Source organism: Pan paniscus, chromosome 9, assembly GCF_029289425.2.
Source record: "Pan paniscus chromosome 9, NHGRI_mPanPan1-v2.0_pri, whole genome shotgun sequence".
NCBI classification, from domain to species: Eukaryota; Metazoa; Chordata; class Mammalia; order Primates; family Hominidae; genus Pan; species Pan paniscus.
Genome location: NC_073258.2, coordinates 4549260 through 4566281, shown reverse-complemented (window position 1 = coordinate 4566281; position 17022 = coordinate 4549260). Strand labels below are relative to the sequence as shown.

At 61.8% G+C, this 17022-nt stretch overlaps 1 protein-coding gene across 6 annotated transcripts in view; it reads left to right on the top strand.

Moving 5' to 3' along the window:
• Positions 1 to 10812, top strand: part of IGF2 (insulin like growth factor 2) — a 29279-nt gene extending 18467 nt beyond the window's left edge. For 2 of the 6 annotated variants that reach the window (XM_063608045.1, XM_063608043.1), the window contains 3 exons: positions 4394 to 4556; positions 6258 to 6406; positions 6700 to 10812. In XM_063608045.1, coding sequence (XP_063464115.1) covers positions 4400 to 4556; positions 6258 to 6406; positions 6700 to 6936 — 543 coding nt within the window. In that variant the 5' untranslated portion in view covers positions 4394 to 4399 and the 3' untranslated portion in view covers positions 6937 to 10812. Of the gene's footprint in view, positions 1 to 538; positions 1695 to 2001; positions 2094 to 2619; positions 2736 to 4393; positions 4557 to 6257; positions 6407 to 6699 lie in introns of those variants that run through there. The other 4 variants (XM_034931944.3, XM_063608044.1, XM_003816063.7 and 1 more) reach the window with 4 other exon arrangements.
• The last annotated feature ends 6210 nt before the right edge of the window (positions 10813 to 17022 follow it).

Sequence of the window (17022 nt, the reverse complement as noted above, 5' to 3'; positions counted from 1 at the left end):
TGCTGGGGCAGGTGGCGGCTGCGCGCCCCGCCCGAGCCCAGGGGCCCCCTCAGCCGCAACAACCAGCAAGGACCCCCCGACTCAGCCCCAAGCCACCTGCATCTGCACTCAGACGGGGCGCACCCGCAGTGCAGCCTCCTGGTGGGGCGCTGGGAGCCCGCCTGCCCCTGCCTGCCCGGAGACCCCAGCTCACGAGCACAGGCCGCCCGGGCACCCCAGAAACCCGTGATGGGGCCCCTGAATTCTCTAGAACGGGCATTCAGCATGGCCTTGGCGCTCTGCGGCTCCCTGCCCCCCACCCAGCCTCGCCCCCGCGCACCCCCCAGCCCCTGCGACCGCCGCCCCCCCCCCCGGGCCCCAGGGCCCCCAGCCCGCACCCCCCGCCCCGCTCTTGGCTCGGGTTGCGGGGGCGGGCCGGGGGCGGGGCGAGGGCTCCGCGGGCGCCCATTGGCGCGGGCGCGAGGCCAGCGAGGCCCGCGCGGGCCCTGGGCCGCGGGCTGGCGCGACTATAAGAGCGGGGCGTGGGCGCCCGCAGTTCGCCTGCTCTCCGGCGGAGCTGCGTGAGGCCCGGCCGGCCCCGGCCCCCCCCTTCCGGCCGCCCCCGCCTCCTGGCCCACGCCTGCCCGCGCTCTGCCCACCAGCGCCTCCATCGGGCAAGGCGGCCCCGCGTCGACGCCGCCCGCTGCCTCGCTGCTGACTCCCGTCCCGGGCGCCGTCCGCGGGGTCGCGCTCCGCCGGGCCTGCGGATTCCCCGCCGCCTCCTCTTCATCTACCTCAACTCCCCCCATCCCCGCTTCGCCCGAGGAGGCGGTTCCCCCCGCAGGCAGTCCGGCTCGCAGGCCGCCGGCGTTGTCACCCCCCCGCGCTCCCCCTCCAGCCCTCCCCCCGGCGCGCAGCCTCGGGCCGCTCCCCTTTCCGCGCTGCGTCCCGGAGCGGCCCCGGTGCCGCCACCGCCTGTCCCCCTCCCGAGGCCCGGGCTCGCGACGGCAGAGGGCTCCGTCGGCCCAAACCGAGCTGGGCGCCCGCGGTCCGGGTGCAGCCTCCACTCCGCCCCCCAGTCACCGCCTCCCCCGGCCCCTCGACGTGGCGCCCTTCCCTCCGCTTCTCTGTGCTCCCCGCGCCCCTCTTGGCGTCTGGCCCCGGCCCCCGCTCTTTCTCCCGCAACCTTCCCTTCGCTCCCTCCCGTCCCCCCCAGCTCCTAGCCTCCGACTCCCTCCCCCCCTCACGCCCGCCCTCTCGCCTTCGCCGAACCAAAGTGGATTAATTACACGCTTTCTGTTTCTCTCCGTGCTGTTCTCTCCCGCTGTGCGCCTGCCCGCCTCTCGCTGTCCTCTCTCCCTCTCGCCCTCTCTTCAGCCCCCCCCTTTCACGTTCACTCTGTCTCTCCCACTATCTCTGCCCCCCTCTATCCTTGATACAACAGCTGACCTCATTTCCCGATACCTTTTCCCCCCCGAAAAGTACAACATCTGGCCCGCCCCAGCCCGAAGACAGCCCGTCCTCCCTGGACAATCAGACGAATTCCCCCCCACCCAAAAAAAAGCCATCCCCCCGCTCTGCCCCGTCGCACATTCGGCCCCCGCGACTCGGCCAGAGCGGCGCTGGCAGAGGAGTGTCCGGCAGGAGGGCCAACGCCCGCTGTTCGGTTTGCGACACGCAGCAGGGAGGTGGGCGGCAGCGTCGCCGGCTTCCAGGTAAGCGGCGTGTGCGGGCTGGGCCGGGGCCGGGGCTGGGGCGGCGCGGGCTTGCGCCGGACGCCCGGCCCTTCCTCCGCCTGCTCCCGGCCCGGGGCCTGCGGGGCTCGGCGGGGCGGCTGAGCCCGGGGAGGAGGAGGAGGAGGAGGAGGAGGACGGACGGCTGCGCGTCCCGTTCCCTGCGCGGAGCCCCGCGCTCACCCTGGCGGCGGAGCTGGGGGTGGGGTGGGGGCGTCGGGAAGGGCCGAGGGAGGTGTGAGCTGTCTGCAGGGGCGACTTCCTGGTCGGTCTGTGGGTGCAGGGGGTGCCGCCTCACATGTGTGACTCGTGCCTTGCCGGCCCTGGCCTCCGGGGTGCTGGGTAACGAGGAGGGGCGCGGAGCCGCAGAAGCCCACCCTGGTATGTTGACGCGGTGCCAGCGAGACCGCGAGAGGAAGACGGGGGTGGGCGGGGCCAGGATGGAGAGGGGCCGAGTTGGCAGGAGTCATGGCAGACGCCACATTCGCGATATCTCCCCCACACCCCCTCTGGCTCTGTCCGCAACGTTTCCAAAGAGGAGTCCCGGGAGAGGGGGAGAGGGGCTGCGGGTCGGAGGCTAAGAAGGGCAGAGCCTTCGACCCAGAGAGAGGCCAGGGCCCCTGCCCAGTGGGCAGCGTGGAAGTTTCCATACAAGGAGGTGGGAAGGAGACCCCCCCGCCCTTCGCTGCCCTGTGCAGAGATGAGCCGGGGGTGCAGGATGGGAGCCCATGGCACTTCGCTACGGGATGGTCCAGGGCTCGCGGTTGGGGGTGCAGGAGAGAAGAGACTGGCTGGGAGGAGGGAGAGGGCGGGAGCAAAGGCGCGGGGGAGTGGTCAGCAGGGAGAGGGGTGGGGGGTAGGGTGGAGCCCGGGCTGGGAGGAGTCGGCTCACACATAAAAGCTGAGGCACTGACCAGCCTGCAAACTGGACATTAGCTTCTCCTGTGAAAGAGACTTCCAGCTTCCTCCTCCTCCTCTTCCTCCTCCTCCTCCTGCCCCAGCGAGCCTTCTGCTGAGCTGTAGGTAACCAGGGCTGTGGAGTGAGGACCCCCGCTGCCATCCCACTCCAGCCTGAGGCAGGGCAGCAGGGGGCACGGCCCACGCCTGGGCCTCGGGCCCTGCAGCCGCCAGCCCGCTGCCTCTCGGACAGCACCCCCCTCCCCTCTTTTCCTCTGCCCCTGCCCCCACCTGGTCTCTGCTCCCTCACCTGCTCCTTCCCTTTCTGTTCCTTCCCTTCGGCCCCCTCCTTGCCCAGCTCAGGGCTTTTCCTGGGCCCTTACCTGCTCCGCACCGCTGCATGCTTCCTGTCCTGCTTTCTGCCGGTCCCCTGACCCGGACCTCCAAGTTCAGAGTGGTGGGGCTTGTTGCGGAAGCGCGGCGAGGGCTAGAGTGGCCAGCTGGCGGAGTGTGCTCTTAGAATTTGGAAGGGGGTGGCAGAGGGGGCGGTGAGGGGACTGGCCAGGGTCCAGTCAAGGAGATGACCAAGGAGGCTTTCAGATCCTCGGCGCAGCTGCCCACTAGTCTTTAGAGAGGGCATGCAAAGTTGTGCTTCTGTCCCACTGCCTGCTCAGTCGCTCACATAATTTATTGCATCAAAAACTCCCCTGGGTCTGCGGAGCGAAGGCTGGGGCTGCCCGCCTGGAGGGTTCCACCTTCTGCAGGGGCAGGGCCAACTTGCTGTGGTGGCCCCCGGCCTCCCACCCCCGAGTGGGTTAACCCGGCCCTGTGGCCCTGCAGCCTGTGGAGGGGGTGTGTCCTAAGACTGGCCTCCCCTTCCAGATTGTAGTCTGGGGAACCTGGTGTCGGACTTCCCAGGTGGCCTGAGCTGGTCTCTCCAGCTCCCACGGGGAGAGTTTGGTAGCGCAAACGGGGAGATGTTCTGGAGGCCCCTGGCCTTACTGGTTCGATTTGAGGCCTGGAAAGGAGGCTCTGGGCTTGTGTGTGTGTGTTTGGGGGTACCCAAGGCAGACTGGAGTTGGAGAACTGGGTGACTGGGAAAACAAGGTTTCTAGGAGCATGCGTGGCGTGGTTGTGCTAACCATTGGAGTCGTTGACCCAGGCCTGGCTCAGCTGCAGACTGGAAAGGTGGAAAAGCCAGGGGGAGGGGCGGGGCTGGCCCAGCAGGACGGCCTGCTGCTTTGAGGGCGATGGTCCTCCTGGACCCCCCCTGCTCAGCTGGGGGTTGTGGGGAGGAAGGGACTGGTCCTCCTGGATGCACATGCTCTGTAGGGGTGGGGCTGTCTGCCATCTTGGCTGGTGCTGGAGGCCTGAGAAGTGGCGATGTGACGCTGGGCTGGCCCTGCCCCCATGGTGTCATAGGACGGAGGCCAGGTCGGGTGTCCAGCCTGGGCCCCTGCAGCTGTGGATGCCGCTGAGCTCCTGCAATAATGACCGTGGAGATGGTCACCCCTCGTGTAAAATTACTAGTGCTTCTTGCAAATGGAAGGAACTGGGCCTTTTCTGTGTGCTTCCGGACGCTTCATTCTGCACATGGCCCTGCGCCCTCACCTCGGCATTATGACCTGTGTGTTACTTTTGTAATAAAAATAATGTTTATAGGAAAGCCGTGCTTTCAATTTTCAACTGAATTTGAAGGTTGGCAAATTTGGTTTGGGAGGGGCACCTCTGGCCTGGGGCTTGGCCTGGCTGCCCCGCTCACGCCACTTCTCTCCCGCCCCCAGACACCAATGGGAATCCCAATGGGGAAGTCGATGCTGGTGCTTCTCACCTTCTTGGCCTTCGCCTCGTGCTGCATTGCTGCTTACCGCCCCAGTGAGACCCTGTGCGGCGGGGAGCTGGTGGACACCCTCCAGTTCGTCTGTGGGGACCGCGGCTTCTACTTCAGTAAGTAGCTGGGAGGGGCTTCCTCAGACCTGGTCAGGCCCCTAGAGTGACCAGTGAGGACGCCCAACCTCAAGCCAGGGGAGCACACTGCTAGGTCAGCGGCCCAGCCCCTTGCTCTGAGACTTTGACCTTCCCGCCGCGTTTCTGAGCACCTGCGGTGTCCCAGGGCATCCACACCAGCTGCCTTTCCCATCACACGCCCCCTTCGAAGGGTGGGCCAGAGGTGCCCCCTAGACGTCAGGGGCACTCACAGGGGTCTCCCTGGGCATCAGAATTTCTGCCGGGGGCCGTGAGGCTCCTGCTGCTGAGGCACCGCACGCCTAGGGCAGGGCTTCAGGCTCTGGAGGAAGAGCCTGCCTTTCTTCCTGCACCTTTTGGACATTTTGACAAGGGACGTGCGTTCGGTGAATGATCAGAATTAAAATCAATAAAGTGATTTATATAATTAAAATCAATAAGACAAGTGCAGTTGGTGGGTGGCAGGGGTGAGCGGTGCATGCGCCTCCTTGGGCCCCAAGGCTGCCGTGGAGGGTGCCCACCTGCTGACCTCAGGGACGCTTCAGCCTTTCCTCGTGTTTCTCTCTTGGTTCTCCAGCCTGGGGGCTGGCAGGTGGGTGCATGGCCCATTGTCCTTGAGACCCCACCCCCAGATGGGGGGGCTGGGTGGATGCAGAGGCAGGCATGGTGCCTGGGCATGCCTGATGGGGCAGGGGAGGGGCCGCTCCTCACTGGCAGAGGCCGCACGGCTTATTCCACCTGACACTCACCACGTGACATCTTTACCACCACTGCTTACTCACGCTGTGAAATGGGCTCACAGGATGCAAATGCACTTCAAAGCTTCTCTCTGAAAAGTTCCTGCTGCTTGACTCTGGAAGCCCCTGCCCGCCCTGGCCTCTCCTGTGCCCTCTCTCTTGCCTGCCCCATTTGGGGGTAGGAAGTGGCACTGCAGGGCCTGGTGCCAGCCAGTCCTTGCCCAGGGAGAAGCTTCCCTGCACCAGGCTTTCCTGAGAGGAGGGGAGGGCCAAGCCCCCACTTGGGGGACCCCCGTGATGGGGCTCCTGCTCCCTCCTCCGGCTGATGGCACCTGCCCTTTGGCACCCCAAGGTGGAGCCCCCAGCGACCTTCCCCTTCCAGCTGAGCATTGCTGTGGGGGAGAGGGGGAAGACGGGAGGAAAGAAGGGAGTGGTTCCATCACGCCTCCTCACTCCTCTCCTCCCGTCTTCTCCTCTCCTGCCCTTGTCTCCCTGTCTCAGCAGCTCCAGGGGTGGTGTGGGCCCCTCCAGCCTCCTAGGTGGTGCCAGGCCAGAGTGCAAGCTCAGGGACAGCAGTCCCTCCTGTGGGGGCCCCTGAACTGGGCTCACATCCCACACATTTTCCAAACCACTCCCATTGTGAGCCTTTGGTCCTGGTGGTGTCCGTCTGGCCGTGGGACCAAGAGCTTGTGCCCATTTTTCATCTGAGGAAGGAGGCAGCAGAGGCCACGGGCTGGTCTGGGTCCCACTCACCTCCCCTCTCACCTCTCTTCTTCCTGGGACGCCTCTGCCTGCCAGCTCTCACTTCCCTCCCCTGACCTGCAGGGTGGCTGCGTCCTTCCAGGGCCTGGCCTGAGGGCAGGGGTGGTTTGCTCCTCCTCCAGCCTCCGGGGGCTGGGGGCAGTGCGGTGCTAACACGGCTCTCTCTGTGCTGTGGGACTTCCAGGCAGGCCCGCAAGCCGTGTGAGCCGTCGCAGCCGTGGCATCGTTGAGGAGTGCTGTTTCCGCAGCTGTGACCTGGCCCTCCTGGAGACGTACTGTGCTACCCCCGCCAAGTCCGAGAGGGACGTGTCGACCCCTCCGACCGTGCTTCCGGTGAGGGTCCTGGGCCCCTTTCCCGGTCTCTAGAGACAGAGAAATAGGGCTTCGGGCGCCCAGCGTTTCCTGTGGCCTCTGAGACCTCTTGGCCAGGGACAAGGACCCGTGACTTCCTTGCTTGCTGTGTGGCCCGGGAGCAGCTCAGACGCTGGCTCCTTCTGTCCCTCTGCCCGTGGACATTAGCTCAAGTCACTGATCAGTCACCGGGGTGGCCTGTCAGGTCAGGCGGGCGGCTCAGGCGGAAGAGCGTGGAGAGCAGGCACCTGCTGACCAGCCCCTTCCCCTCCCAGGACAACTTCCCCAGATACCCCGTGGGCAAGTTCTTCCAATATGACACCTGGAAGCAGTCCACCCAGCGCCTGCGCAGGGGCCTGCCTGCCCTCCTGCGTGCCCGCCGGGGTCACGTGCTCGCCAAGGAGCTCGAGGCGTTCAGGGAGGCCAAACGTCACCGTCCCCTGATTGCTCTACCCACCCAAGACCCCGCCCACGGGGGCGCCCCCCCAGAGATGGCCAGCAATCGGAAGTGAGCAAAACTGCCGCAAGTCTGCAGCCCGGCGCCACCACCCTGCAGCCTCCTCCTGACCACAGACGTTTCCATCAGGTTCCATCCCGAAAATCTCTCGGTTCCACGTCCCCCTGGGGCTTCTCCTGACCCAGTCCCCGTGCCCCGCCTCCCCGAAACAGGCTACTCTCCTCGGCCCCCTCCATCGGGCTGAGGAAGCACAGCAACATCTTCAAACATGTACAAAATCGATTGGCTTTAAACACCCTTCACACACCTTCCCCCCAAATTATCCCCAATTATCCCCACACATAAAAAATCAAAACATTAACCCCCTTCCCCCCCCAACAACCCTCTTAAAACTAATTGGCTTTTTAGAAACACCCCACAAAAGCTCAGAAATTGGCTTTAAAAAAAAAACCACCAAAAAAAATCAATTGGCTAAAAAAAAAGTATTAAAAACGAATTGGCTGAGAAACAATTGGCAAAATAAAGGAATTTGGCACTCCCCACCCCCCTCTTTCTCTTCTCCCTTGGACTTTGAGTCAAATTGGCCTGGACTTGAGTCCCTGAACCAGCAAAGAGAAAAGAAGGGCCCCAGAAATCACAGGTGGGCATGTCGCTGCTACCGCCATCTCCCTTCTCACGGGAATTTTCAGGGTAAACTGGCCATCCGAAAATAGCAACAACCCAGACTGGCTCCTCACTCCCTTTTCCATCACTAAAAATCACAGAGCAGTCAGAGGGACCCAGTAAGACCAAAGGAGGGGAGGACAGAGCATGAAAACCAAAATCCATGCAAATGAAATGTAATTGGCACGACCCCCACCCCCAAATCTTACATCTCAATTCCCATCCTAAAAAGCACCCATACTTTATGCATCCCCGCAGCCACACGCACACAGCACACGCAGGAACACAGAACACACACGAGCACACAGCACACACACAAACGCACAGCACACACACAAACGCACAGCACACGCATGAACACAGCACACACGAGCACACAGCACACACGCGAGCACACAGCACACACACACATGCACACACAGCACACACATGAGCACAGCACACACACCAATGCACAGCACACACACGCACACACACACACGAGCACACAGCACACACAAACGCACAGCACACACACAAACGCACAGCACACACAGCACACACACGAGCACACAGCACACACACAAAGACACAGCACACACATGCACACACAGCACACACATGAGCACACAGCACACACAAACGCACAGCACACACGCACACACATGTGCAAACGCACACACACGAGCACACAGCAAACGCACAGCACACGCACACATGCACACACAGCACACACACGAGCACACAGCACACACAGACACAGCACACACATGCACACACAGCACACACACGCAAACACAGCACACACATGCACACAGCACACACGCATGCACAGCAGACACACGAACAGCACACACAAAGCACACACATGCACACACACTCATGCACAGCACATACATGAACACAGCTCACAGCACACAAACACGCAACACACACGTGCACACGCAAGCACCCACCTGCACACACACATGCGCACACACACGCACACCCCCACACAATTGGATGAAAACAATAAGCATATCTAAGCAACTACGATATCTGTACGGATCAGGCCAAAGTCCCGCTAAGATTCTCCAATGTTTTCATGGTCTGAGCCCCCCTCCTGTTCCCATCTCCACTGCCCCTCGGCCCTGTCTGTGCCCTGCCTCTCAGAGGAGGGGGCTCAGATGGTGCGGCCTGAGTGTGTGGCCGGCGGCGTTTGGGATACACCCGTAGGGTGGGCGGGGTGTGTCCCAGGCCTAATTCCATCTTTCCACCATGACAGAGGTGCCCTTGTGAGGCTGGCCTCCTTGGCGCCTGTCCCCACGGCCCCCACAGCGTGAGCCACGATGCTCCCCATACCCCACCCATTCCCGATACACCTTACTTACTGTGTGTTGGCCCAGCCAGAGTGAGGAAGGAGTTTGGCCACATTGGAGATGGCGGTAGCTGAGCAGACATGCCCCCACGAGTAGCCTGACTCCCTCGTGTGCTCCTGGAAGGAAGATCTTGGGGACCCCCCACCGGAGCACACCTAGGGATCATCTTTGCCCGTCTCCTGGGGACCCCCCAAGAAATGTGGAGTCCTCGGGGGCCGTGCACTGATGCGGGGAGTGTGGGAAGTCTGGCGGTTGGAGGGGTGGGTGGGGGGCAGTGGGGGCTGGGCGGGGGGAGTTCTGGGGTAGGAAGTGGTCCCGGGAGATTTTGGATGGAAAAGTCAGGAGGATTGACAGCAGACTTGCAGAATTACATAGAGAAATTAGGAACCCCCAAATTTCACGTCAATTGATCTATTTCCCCTCTTTGTTTCTTGGGGCATTTTTCCTTTTTTTTTTTTCGTTTTTTTTTTTTTACCCCTCCTTAGCTTTATGCGCTCAGAAACCAAATTAAACCCCCTCCCTATGTAACAGGGGGGCAGTGACAAAAGCAAGAACGCACGAAGCCAGCCTGGAGACCACCACGTCCTGCCCCCCGCCATTTATCGCCCTGATTGGATTTTGTTTTTCATCTGTCCCTGTTGCTTGGGTTGAGTTGAGGGTGGAGCCTCCTTGGGGGCACTGGCCACTGAGCCCCCTTGGAGAAGTCAGAGGGGAGTGGAGAAGGCCACTGTCCGGCCTGGCTTCTGGGGACAGTGGCTGGTCCCCAGAAGTCCTGAGGGCGGAGGGGGGGGTGGGGCAGGGTCTCCTCAGGTGTCAGGAGGGTGCTCGGAGGCCACAGGAGGGGGCTCCCGGCTGGCCTGAGGCCGGCCGGAGGGGAAGGGGCTAGCAGGTGTGTAAACAGAGGGTTCCATCAGGCTGGGGCAGGGTGGCCGCCTTCCGCACACTTGAGGAACCCTCCCCTCTCCCTCGGTGACATCTTGCCCGCCCCTCAGCACCCTGCCTTGTCTCCAGGAGGTGCGAAGCTCTGTGGGGCCTCCTGGGGACAAGGTGGGGTGAGGTCGGGGAGTAGGGAGGTCAGGCGGGTCTGAGCCCACAGAGCAGGAGAGCTGCCAGGTCTGCCCATCGACCAGGTTGCTTGGGCCCCGGAGCCCGCGGGTCTGGTGATGCCGTAGCAGCCACCACCGCGGCGCCTAGGGCTGCGGCAGGGACTCGGCCTCTGGGAGGTTTACCTCGCCCCCACTTGTGCCCCCAGCTCAGCCCCCCTGCACGCAGCCCGACTAGCAGTCTAGAGGCCTGAGGCTTCTGGGTCCTGGTGACGGGGCTGGCATGACCCCGGGGGTCGTCCATGCCAGTCCGCCTCAGTCGCAGAGGGTCCCTCGGCAAGCGCCCTGAGAGTGGGCCATTCGGAACATTGGACAGAAGCCCAAAGAGCCAAATTGTCACAATTGTGGAACACACATTGGCCTGAAATCCAAAACACTTCGAGGCACCCCAAATTACCTGCCCATTCGTCAGGACACCCACCCACCCAGTGTTATATTCTGCCTCGCCGGAGTGGGTGTTCCCGGGGGCACTTGCCGACCAGCCCCTTGCGTCCCCAGGTTTGCAGCTCTCCCCTGTGCCACTAACCATCCTGGCCCGGGCTGCCTGTCTGACCTCCGTGCCTAGTCGTGGCTCTCCATCTTGTCTCCTCCCCGTGTCCCCAATGTCTTCAGTGGGGGGCCCCCTCTTGGGTCCCCTCCTCTGCCATCACCTGAAGACCCCCACACCAAACACTGAATGTCACCTGTGCCTGCCGCCTCAGTCCACCTTGAGGCCCGTGTTTGACTCAACTCAGCTCCTTTAACGCTAATATTTCCGGCAAAATCCCATGCTTGGGTTTTGTCTTTAACCTTGTAACGCTTGCAATCCCAATAAAGCATTAAAAGTCATGATCTTCTGAGTGTTCCACTCTTTGACTTGGGTACTGGACTGCAGGAGGGAGGGAAGGGACTGAGCACCTGGGAGCAGGCAGAGGGGGATAGAAGAGGGAAGGGGAAGGAAGGCCTTAGGGGTGTGGACACCTCTCTCCGTCCCCTGATCACATACATGGAGAAATGAGAGAGCTGGAAGCCAGACTCTCAGACTCACGGTTGTGCACCTGAAGCCAGGGGGTCTGGGACAGTGTCAGGCACCAAGTTCTCAAAGATGGGGGTGCCACGAAGGGTAGGAGCCTGGGGGGCTTTTTCAGAGAAAAAGCAAAGTACCATCAGTACCAACTCCAGGGAATGCCTTCCCCCCCACCAACCTTAGAGGACTGGGGCTGGGCAACCTCTAAAAGGTTCTGGAAACCGTATCTGTGGCTGGAGATGGGGGCTCAGGGCCACTCTCACCCAGGGACTCAGCCCCCTTCCAAGGTTGAGGCTGCCCAGATGTCATTAGTACCACTGCCTCCTGCCAGGGCTCAGCCTGTACCCACCTGTCCCAAGGGTGCTGGCCTCTAGCTTTCAAGGGTCCCTGAGCATGGGAGGAGGGGTAGGCTGGGCTGCTGGGAGCCTGGCCCAGCCTCTTCTCTCCATCCCCCTCCAGGAACTTTCCAGCAGCCTTGGGCAGTGGATCTGCCTGTGCCCCGCCTGCTGTGCGGATGGAGGGACAGGGGCGCCACAGATGGAGCCCGGAAGTGTGCCCAGGGCCCTGCAGCCTTCAGTGCTGGGCAGGCGGTGGGGAGGGGCCTCACTGGGTTGGGGGCGTGCTTGCATCCTGGCCCCCAGGGTCTGCCCCTGGTCAAGCCCTGTCCCTTGATGGCTGCCTCTGTCCCTAGCATTTCTCCTGTGCCGGGCACTGGAGGGTGCTGGGCTGTCACCCAAGCCTCTGAGGCCTGGGGACACGTCTACACGGACAGTGTCACTGCCCACACCATCTGAGAACCACTCCAAGGGAAGGGAGAGGGTGGGCGGTGGTTTGGGGAGTTGCCTGGAGGAGGAGGGATTAGCCTTGAAGATGAGGAGGGCTGGGGGTTGGAGAAGAGCAGATTGGATATGGGGGGGCACCATGCCCTTCCTGGGCTGGTCCCTGGCTCTGCACCTCAGTGCTAGGGCTAAGCTGGAGGGTCCAGGGCCCAGGTGGCATTGCTGACCCCCAGGGGGTCAGGGCTGCTCTGAGGCCCTTCTGTAGATGTAGATGGAACCCTAGTCCTGTCCACCTTCCTGAGGCCAGGTGGAGTTTCTTTCCCTGCAAGCCCAGGCAGCTCTGCCCCGTGCCCCTCCCCCAGCCCTGCAGTCCCCCAGGCCCATGCAGGGCCGGCCTCATGGTCTCGCTTCCTCTCTGGGTCTGCTTCAGGGCCCAGCCTCCAGCCCCATGAGCCTGGGCCCTCCTGCTCCTGTCCCCACTGGCCCCAGGGCACTTCAACACTGGCTCTCCCTGCACCCTGGGCCTGCTCAGCCACTCCTGCCCACACTCAGGAGCTTCTGTGCAGCTTCTTTCCTTTCACTTGCAGCCTGCCTGCCCTCTGCCTCCCCAGAACCCTTGTGACCTTCCCTGACCTCTCCGCAGAACTGGGCAAAGCCACTCACCCTGGTTCCCCTGGGTTTAGCCTGGTCTCTTGCCACCCACTCAGGGCTGCCCAGCCTTCATCCTGCTTCACTGGGCCCAGCCTCATTCCAGGGGTTCTGAGACTGCAGGGCCCTCTCTTCTCCCCTCTCCCTGCTTTGCAAATTCTCAGTTCATCCTGGCAGCTCCAACTCTCCATCCCTCCACCCATCCATCCCCCCACCCATCCCTCCACCCATCCATCCCCCCATCCATCCACCCATCCCTCCACTCATCCATCCACTCATCCCTCCACCCATCCCCCACCCATCCAGCCACCCATCCATCCACCCATCCCTCCACCCATCCATCCAACCATCCCTCCACCCATCCCTCCACCCATCCATCCCCCCATCCATCCACCTATCCCTCCACCCATCCCTCCACCCATCCCTCCACCCATCCCTCCACCCATCCATCCACCCATCCCTCCACCCATCCCTCCACCCATCCCTCCACCCATCCCTCCACCCATCCCTCCACTCATCCATCCACTCATCCCTCCACCCATCCCCCACCCATCCAGCCACCCATCCATCCACCTATCCCTCCACCCATCCCTCCACCCATCCATCCCCCACCCATCCCTCCACCCATCCCTCCACTCATCCATCCACTCATCCCTCCACCCATCCCCCACCCATCCAGCCACTCATCCCTCCACCCATCCCTCCACCCATCCCTCCACCCATCCCTCCACTCATCCATCCACTCATCCCTCCACCCATCCCCCACCCATCCAGCCACCCATCCCTCCACCCATCCCTCCACCCATCCATGCACCCATCCCTCCACCCATCCACTTACCCACTCATTCACCAACTCATCCATCCACTCGTCCATCTACCCACCAAACCATCCACTCACCATCCACCCATTCACCTATTTATCCATCCCATCCACCCACTTACCACTCACTCACCCACTCATCCATCCATTTACTCACCCCTCCATCCACCCACCCACTCATCCATCTATTCTTCCACCCACCCACTCATCCATCTATTCTTCCACCCACTCACCCACTCACTCACCCACGCACCCATTCACCCATCTATTCATCCACCCACCCAACCATCCACTCACCCACCCATCCACCTATTCATCCATCCCATCCACAAACACCCCACCTACTACTCACTCACCCACTCATTCATCCATTTACTCACCCCTCCACCCATCCACCCATTCATCCATCTATTCATCCATCCCATCTACCCACTCACCCACTTACCCACTCTCACCCACTCATCCATCCACCCATCTATTCGTCCACCCAACAGTCCACCCACCCACCCATCCACTCACCCATCCATCCACCTATTCATCCATCCCATCCACCCACTCACCCACTTATCCACTCACTCACCCACTCATCCATCCATCCACTCACCCTCCCATCTACCCATCCACTCATCTATCCATCTACCCACTCGCCCATTCATCATCCACCCACTCACCCACTTACCCACAAACTCACCCACTCATCCATCCATCCACTCACCCTCCCATCCACCCACCCAGTCATCTATCCATCTACCCATTCACCCACTTACCCACTCACTCACCCACTCATCCATCCATCCACTCACCCTCCATCCACCCACCCAGTCATCTATCTATTCATCTGTCCATCCACCCACTCACCCACTTACCTCTCACTCGCCCACTCATCCATCCATCCACTCACCCTCCATCCACCCACCCACTCATCTATCTATTCATCTATCCATCTACCCACTCACCCACTTACCCACTCACCCACTCATCCATCCATCCACTCACCGTCCCATCTGCCCACCCACTCATCTATCCATCTATCCATCTACCCATTCACCCACTTACCCGCTCACCCACTCATCCATCCATCCACTCGCCGTCCATCCACCCCCCAGTCATCTGTCTACTCATCTGTCCATCCACCCACTTAACTCTCACTCACCCACTCATCCATCCATCCACTCACCCTCCATCCACCCACCCACTCATCTATCTATTCATCTATCCATCTATCCACTCACCCACTTACCCACTCACCCACTCATCCATCCATCCACTTACCCTCCATCCACCCACCCAGTCATCTATCTATTCATCTATCCATCTATCCACTCACCCACTTACCTCTCACTCGCCCACTCATCCATCCAACCACTCACCCTCCATCCACCCACCCAGTCATCTATCCATCTATCCATCTACCCATTCACCCACTTACCCGCTCACCCACTCATCCATCCATCCACTCACCCTCCATCCACCCACCCAGTCATCTGTCTACTCATCTGTCCATCCACCCACTTAACTCTCACTCACCCACTCATCCATCCATCCACTCACTCCTCCATCCACCCACCCACTCATCCACGTATACAAACACATGGACAGGCACTACCCACATGCTGGACTTTCAGGCCAAGAGATGAGCTCAGCGTCATGGAGGGAAGAAAGCGAAAGGTGTGGGCTGCTCTTTTAAGCAAGGCAGGCCTCCTGGAGAAGTTGGCATGGGGGCAGAGACTGGAAGGAGCTGAGGATGGAGTATGAAGCACCCAGAAAGAGCATTCTTCCTCACAGGGATAAAACATGAGTGGTCTGGGAGTGTTTGAGCCACAGCAGGAAGTCGGGGGTTTGGGTTGGTGGGAGCTGCAGCAGGAAGAGGTGGGGGGCCTGCATAGGGGGCTGAGGTCAGAGCTGTAATGGGGGGCAGATGGCCTGGGCTGCATAGGCCATGCCATTTGTTCAACAGACACCATAGGACCCTGAGGCCGTGGGGTGAATTGTGGCCCTCAAAAAGGTCTGTCCCGTCACATGCAGTGACTCGAACCTGTAATCCCAGCTACCCAGGAGGCTGAGCCAGGAGGATCACTTGAGGCCAGGAGTCCAAGGTTATAGTGAGCTGCGATGGCACCTGTGAACAGACACTGCACTCCAGCCTAACCTAACCCTAACCCTAACCCAACCTCCACGCAGCACCCACGTGGCCTCGTGGCACAGCTCGGTTCATAGTCCAGCAGTGGTACCTTATTTCCTTGGTGACAAGCAACACCCTCGTGATGACCCATGAGGCCACCTGACCCACACTACCCATCACCACCACTGCTATGACACCTGCCCAGCCACAGTGGTCCCGGGTTGGGTTGCCCCTGCCTAGACCCCTTCCCCTGCAGACCTTTGCCCAGGTCATCTTGGCGTGGTTGCACCCTCGGCATGGAGTCTACCTTGGAATTCCTCTGCACAATGGCAGCCCGTGTGGACCTGTCCCACAAACGCTCTGAGAATGAAGAGGACACACTTCCAATGGCACCTGCTGTGGCCAGCTTCACTCCTCCAGGATGTCCTGCAGACCCCTCACCCAGTGTGCGTCTGCCGGTCCACCACTGCCCTCCACCACACCTCACATTGAGTTAGTTGAGGAGATCCACGGACTCCACCAGGCCCTGGCCCCTGCTGCTGTCCAGCCTCCTGTAGAGCCAGCCCCTCTGGCCATGCTCCATATGGGACCAGAGCAGTGGGGCCAGAGTCTGCCTCTCTCCACTTAGAGCCCTCCGTGAATCCCGTGGGCCACTGGCAAATCCAGGCCCTGGCCAGGCTTTCCAGCACCTGGCTCCATCCCTGGTCCTCCCACCCACCCCTCCACTCCCAGTCCCAGGCTGCACCTGCTGCCCTCTTGCCCAGGCCCTCTGGTATCACCCTTGTCCTGGTAACTCACGCACGCCCTCTGCTGTACTGTGCCATCCTGACCCCCAGGAGTCTGGCCTCCCTGGTCTCCCTTCCTGTTTGTTCTGGCATTGAGCCCCCCACCATCCGCCAGAGACACTGCTAACCATGGTCCCAAGACGCCTGCTGGCAAGTCCTCTCCAGGATCCCTGGGGCTCTGTCTGGGGCTCCCAGACCAGAGGGGTCAGACAGAAGGCCCTGGAGGGTGCCTCGAGGGACTCTGGCACCCCACCAATGGCAAACTCCCTGCTCCCTGGGTTAGCTTGTCCCCTGCCCCTGGGTTAGCTTCCCCCTTGCCTCCTGCCCCTGGGTTAGCTTGCCCCCTGCCCCTGGGTTAGCTTGGCCCCTGCTCCCCAGGTTAGCTTGTCCCCTGCCCCTGGGTTAGCTTGTCCCCTGCCCCCTGGGTTAGCTTGTCCCCTGCCCCCTGAGTTAGCTTGTCCCCTGCCCCCTGGGTTAGCTTGTCCCCTGCCCCCCGGGTTAGCTTGGCCCCTGCCCCTGGGTTAGCTTGGCCCCTGCCCCCCGCCCCCCGGGTTAGCTTGGCCCCTGCCCCTGGGTTAGCTTGGCCCCTGCCCCCTGCCCCCCAGGTTAGCTTGCCCCCTGCCCCCCGGGTTAGCTTGCCGGGGAGACCCAGCTGCCAGGCATCCTTGCTGAGGTTGCCCACCGGCCCGCTCAGCAGGCCTCATCCTGGAGGAACCTGTCCCTCTGGGTCTGGCCCCCAGGGTCCCTGCTCTTCCCAGCTCCCACACAGGTGCGGCCAGGCCAGGGCTGGCACCCACAGGCTGACAGCCCCACCCCTCAAGCCTGGTCTCTACCTTCTCAGCTGGGCCCCTGGCCCTGCCCACTCCCCTCTGGCCCAG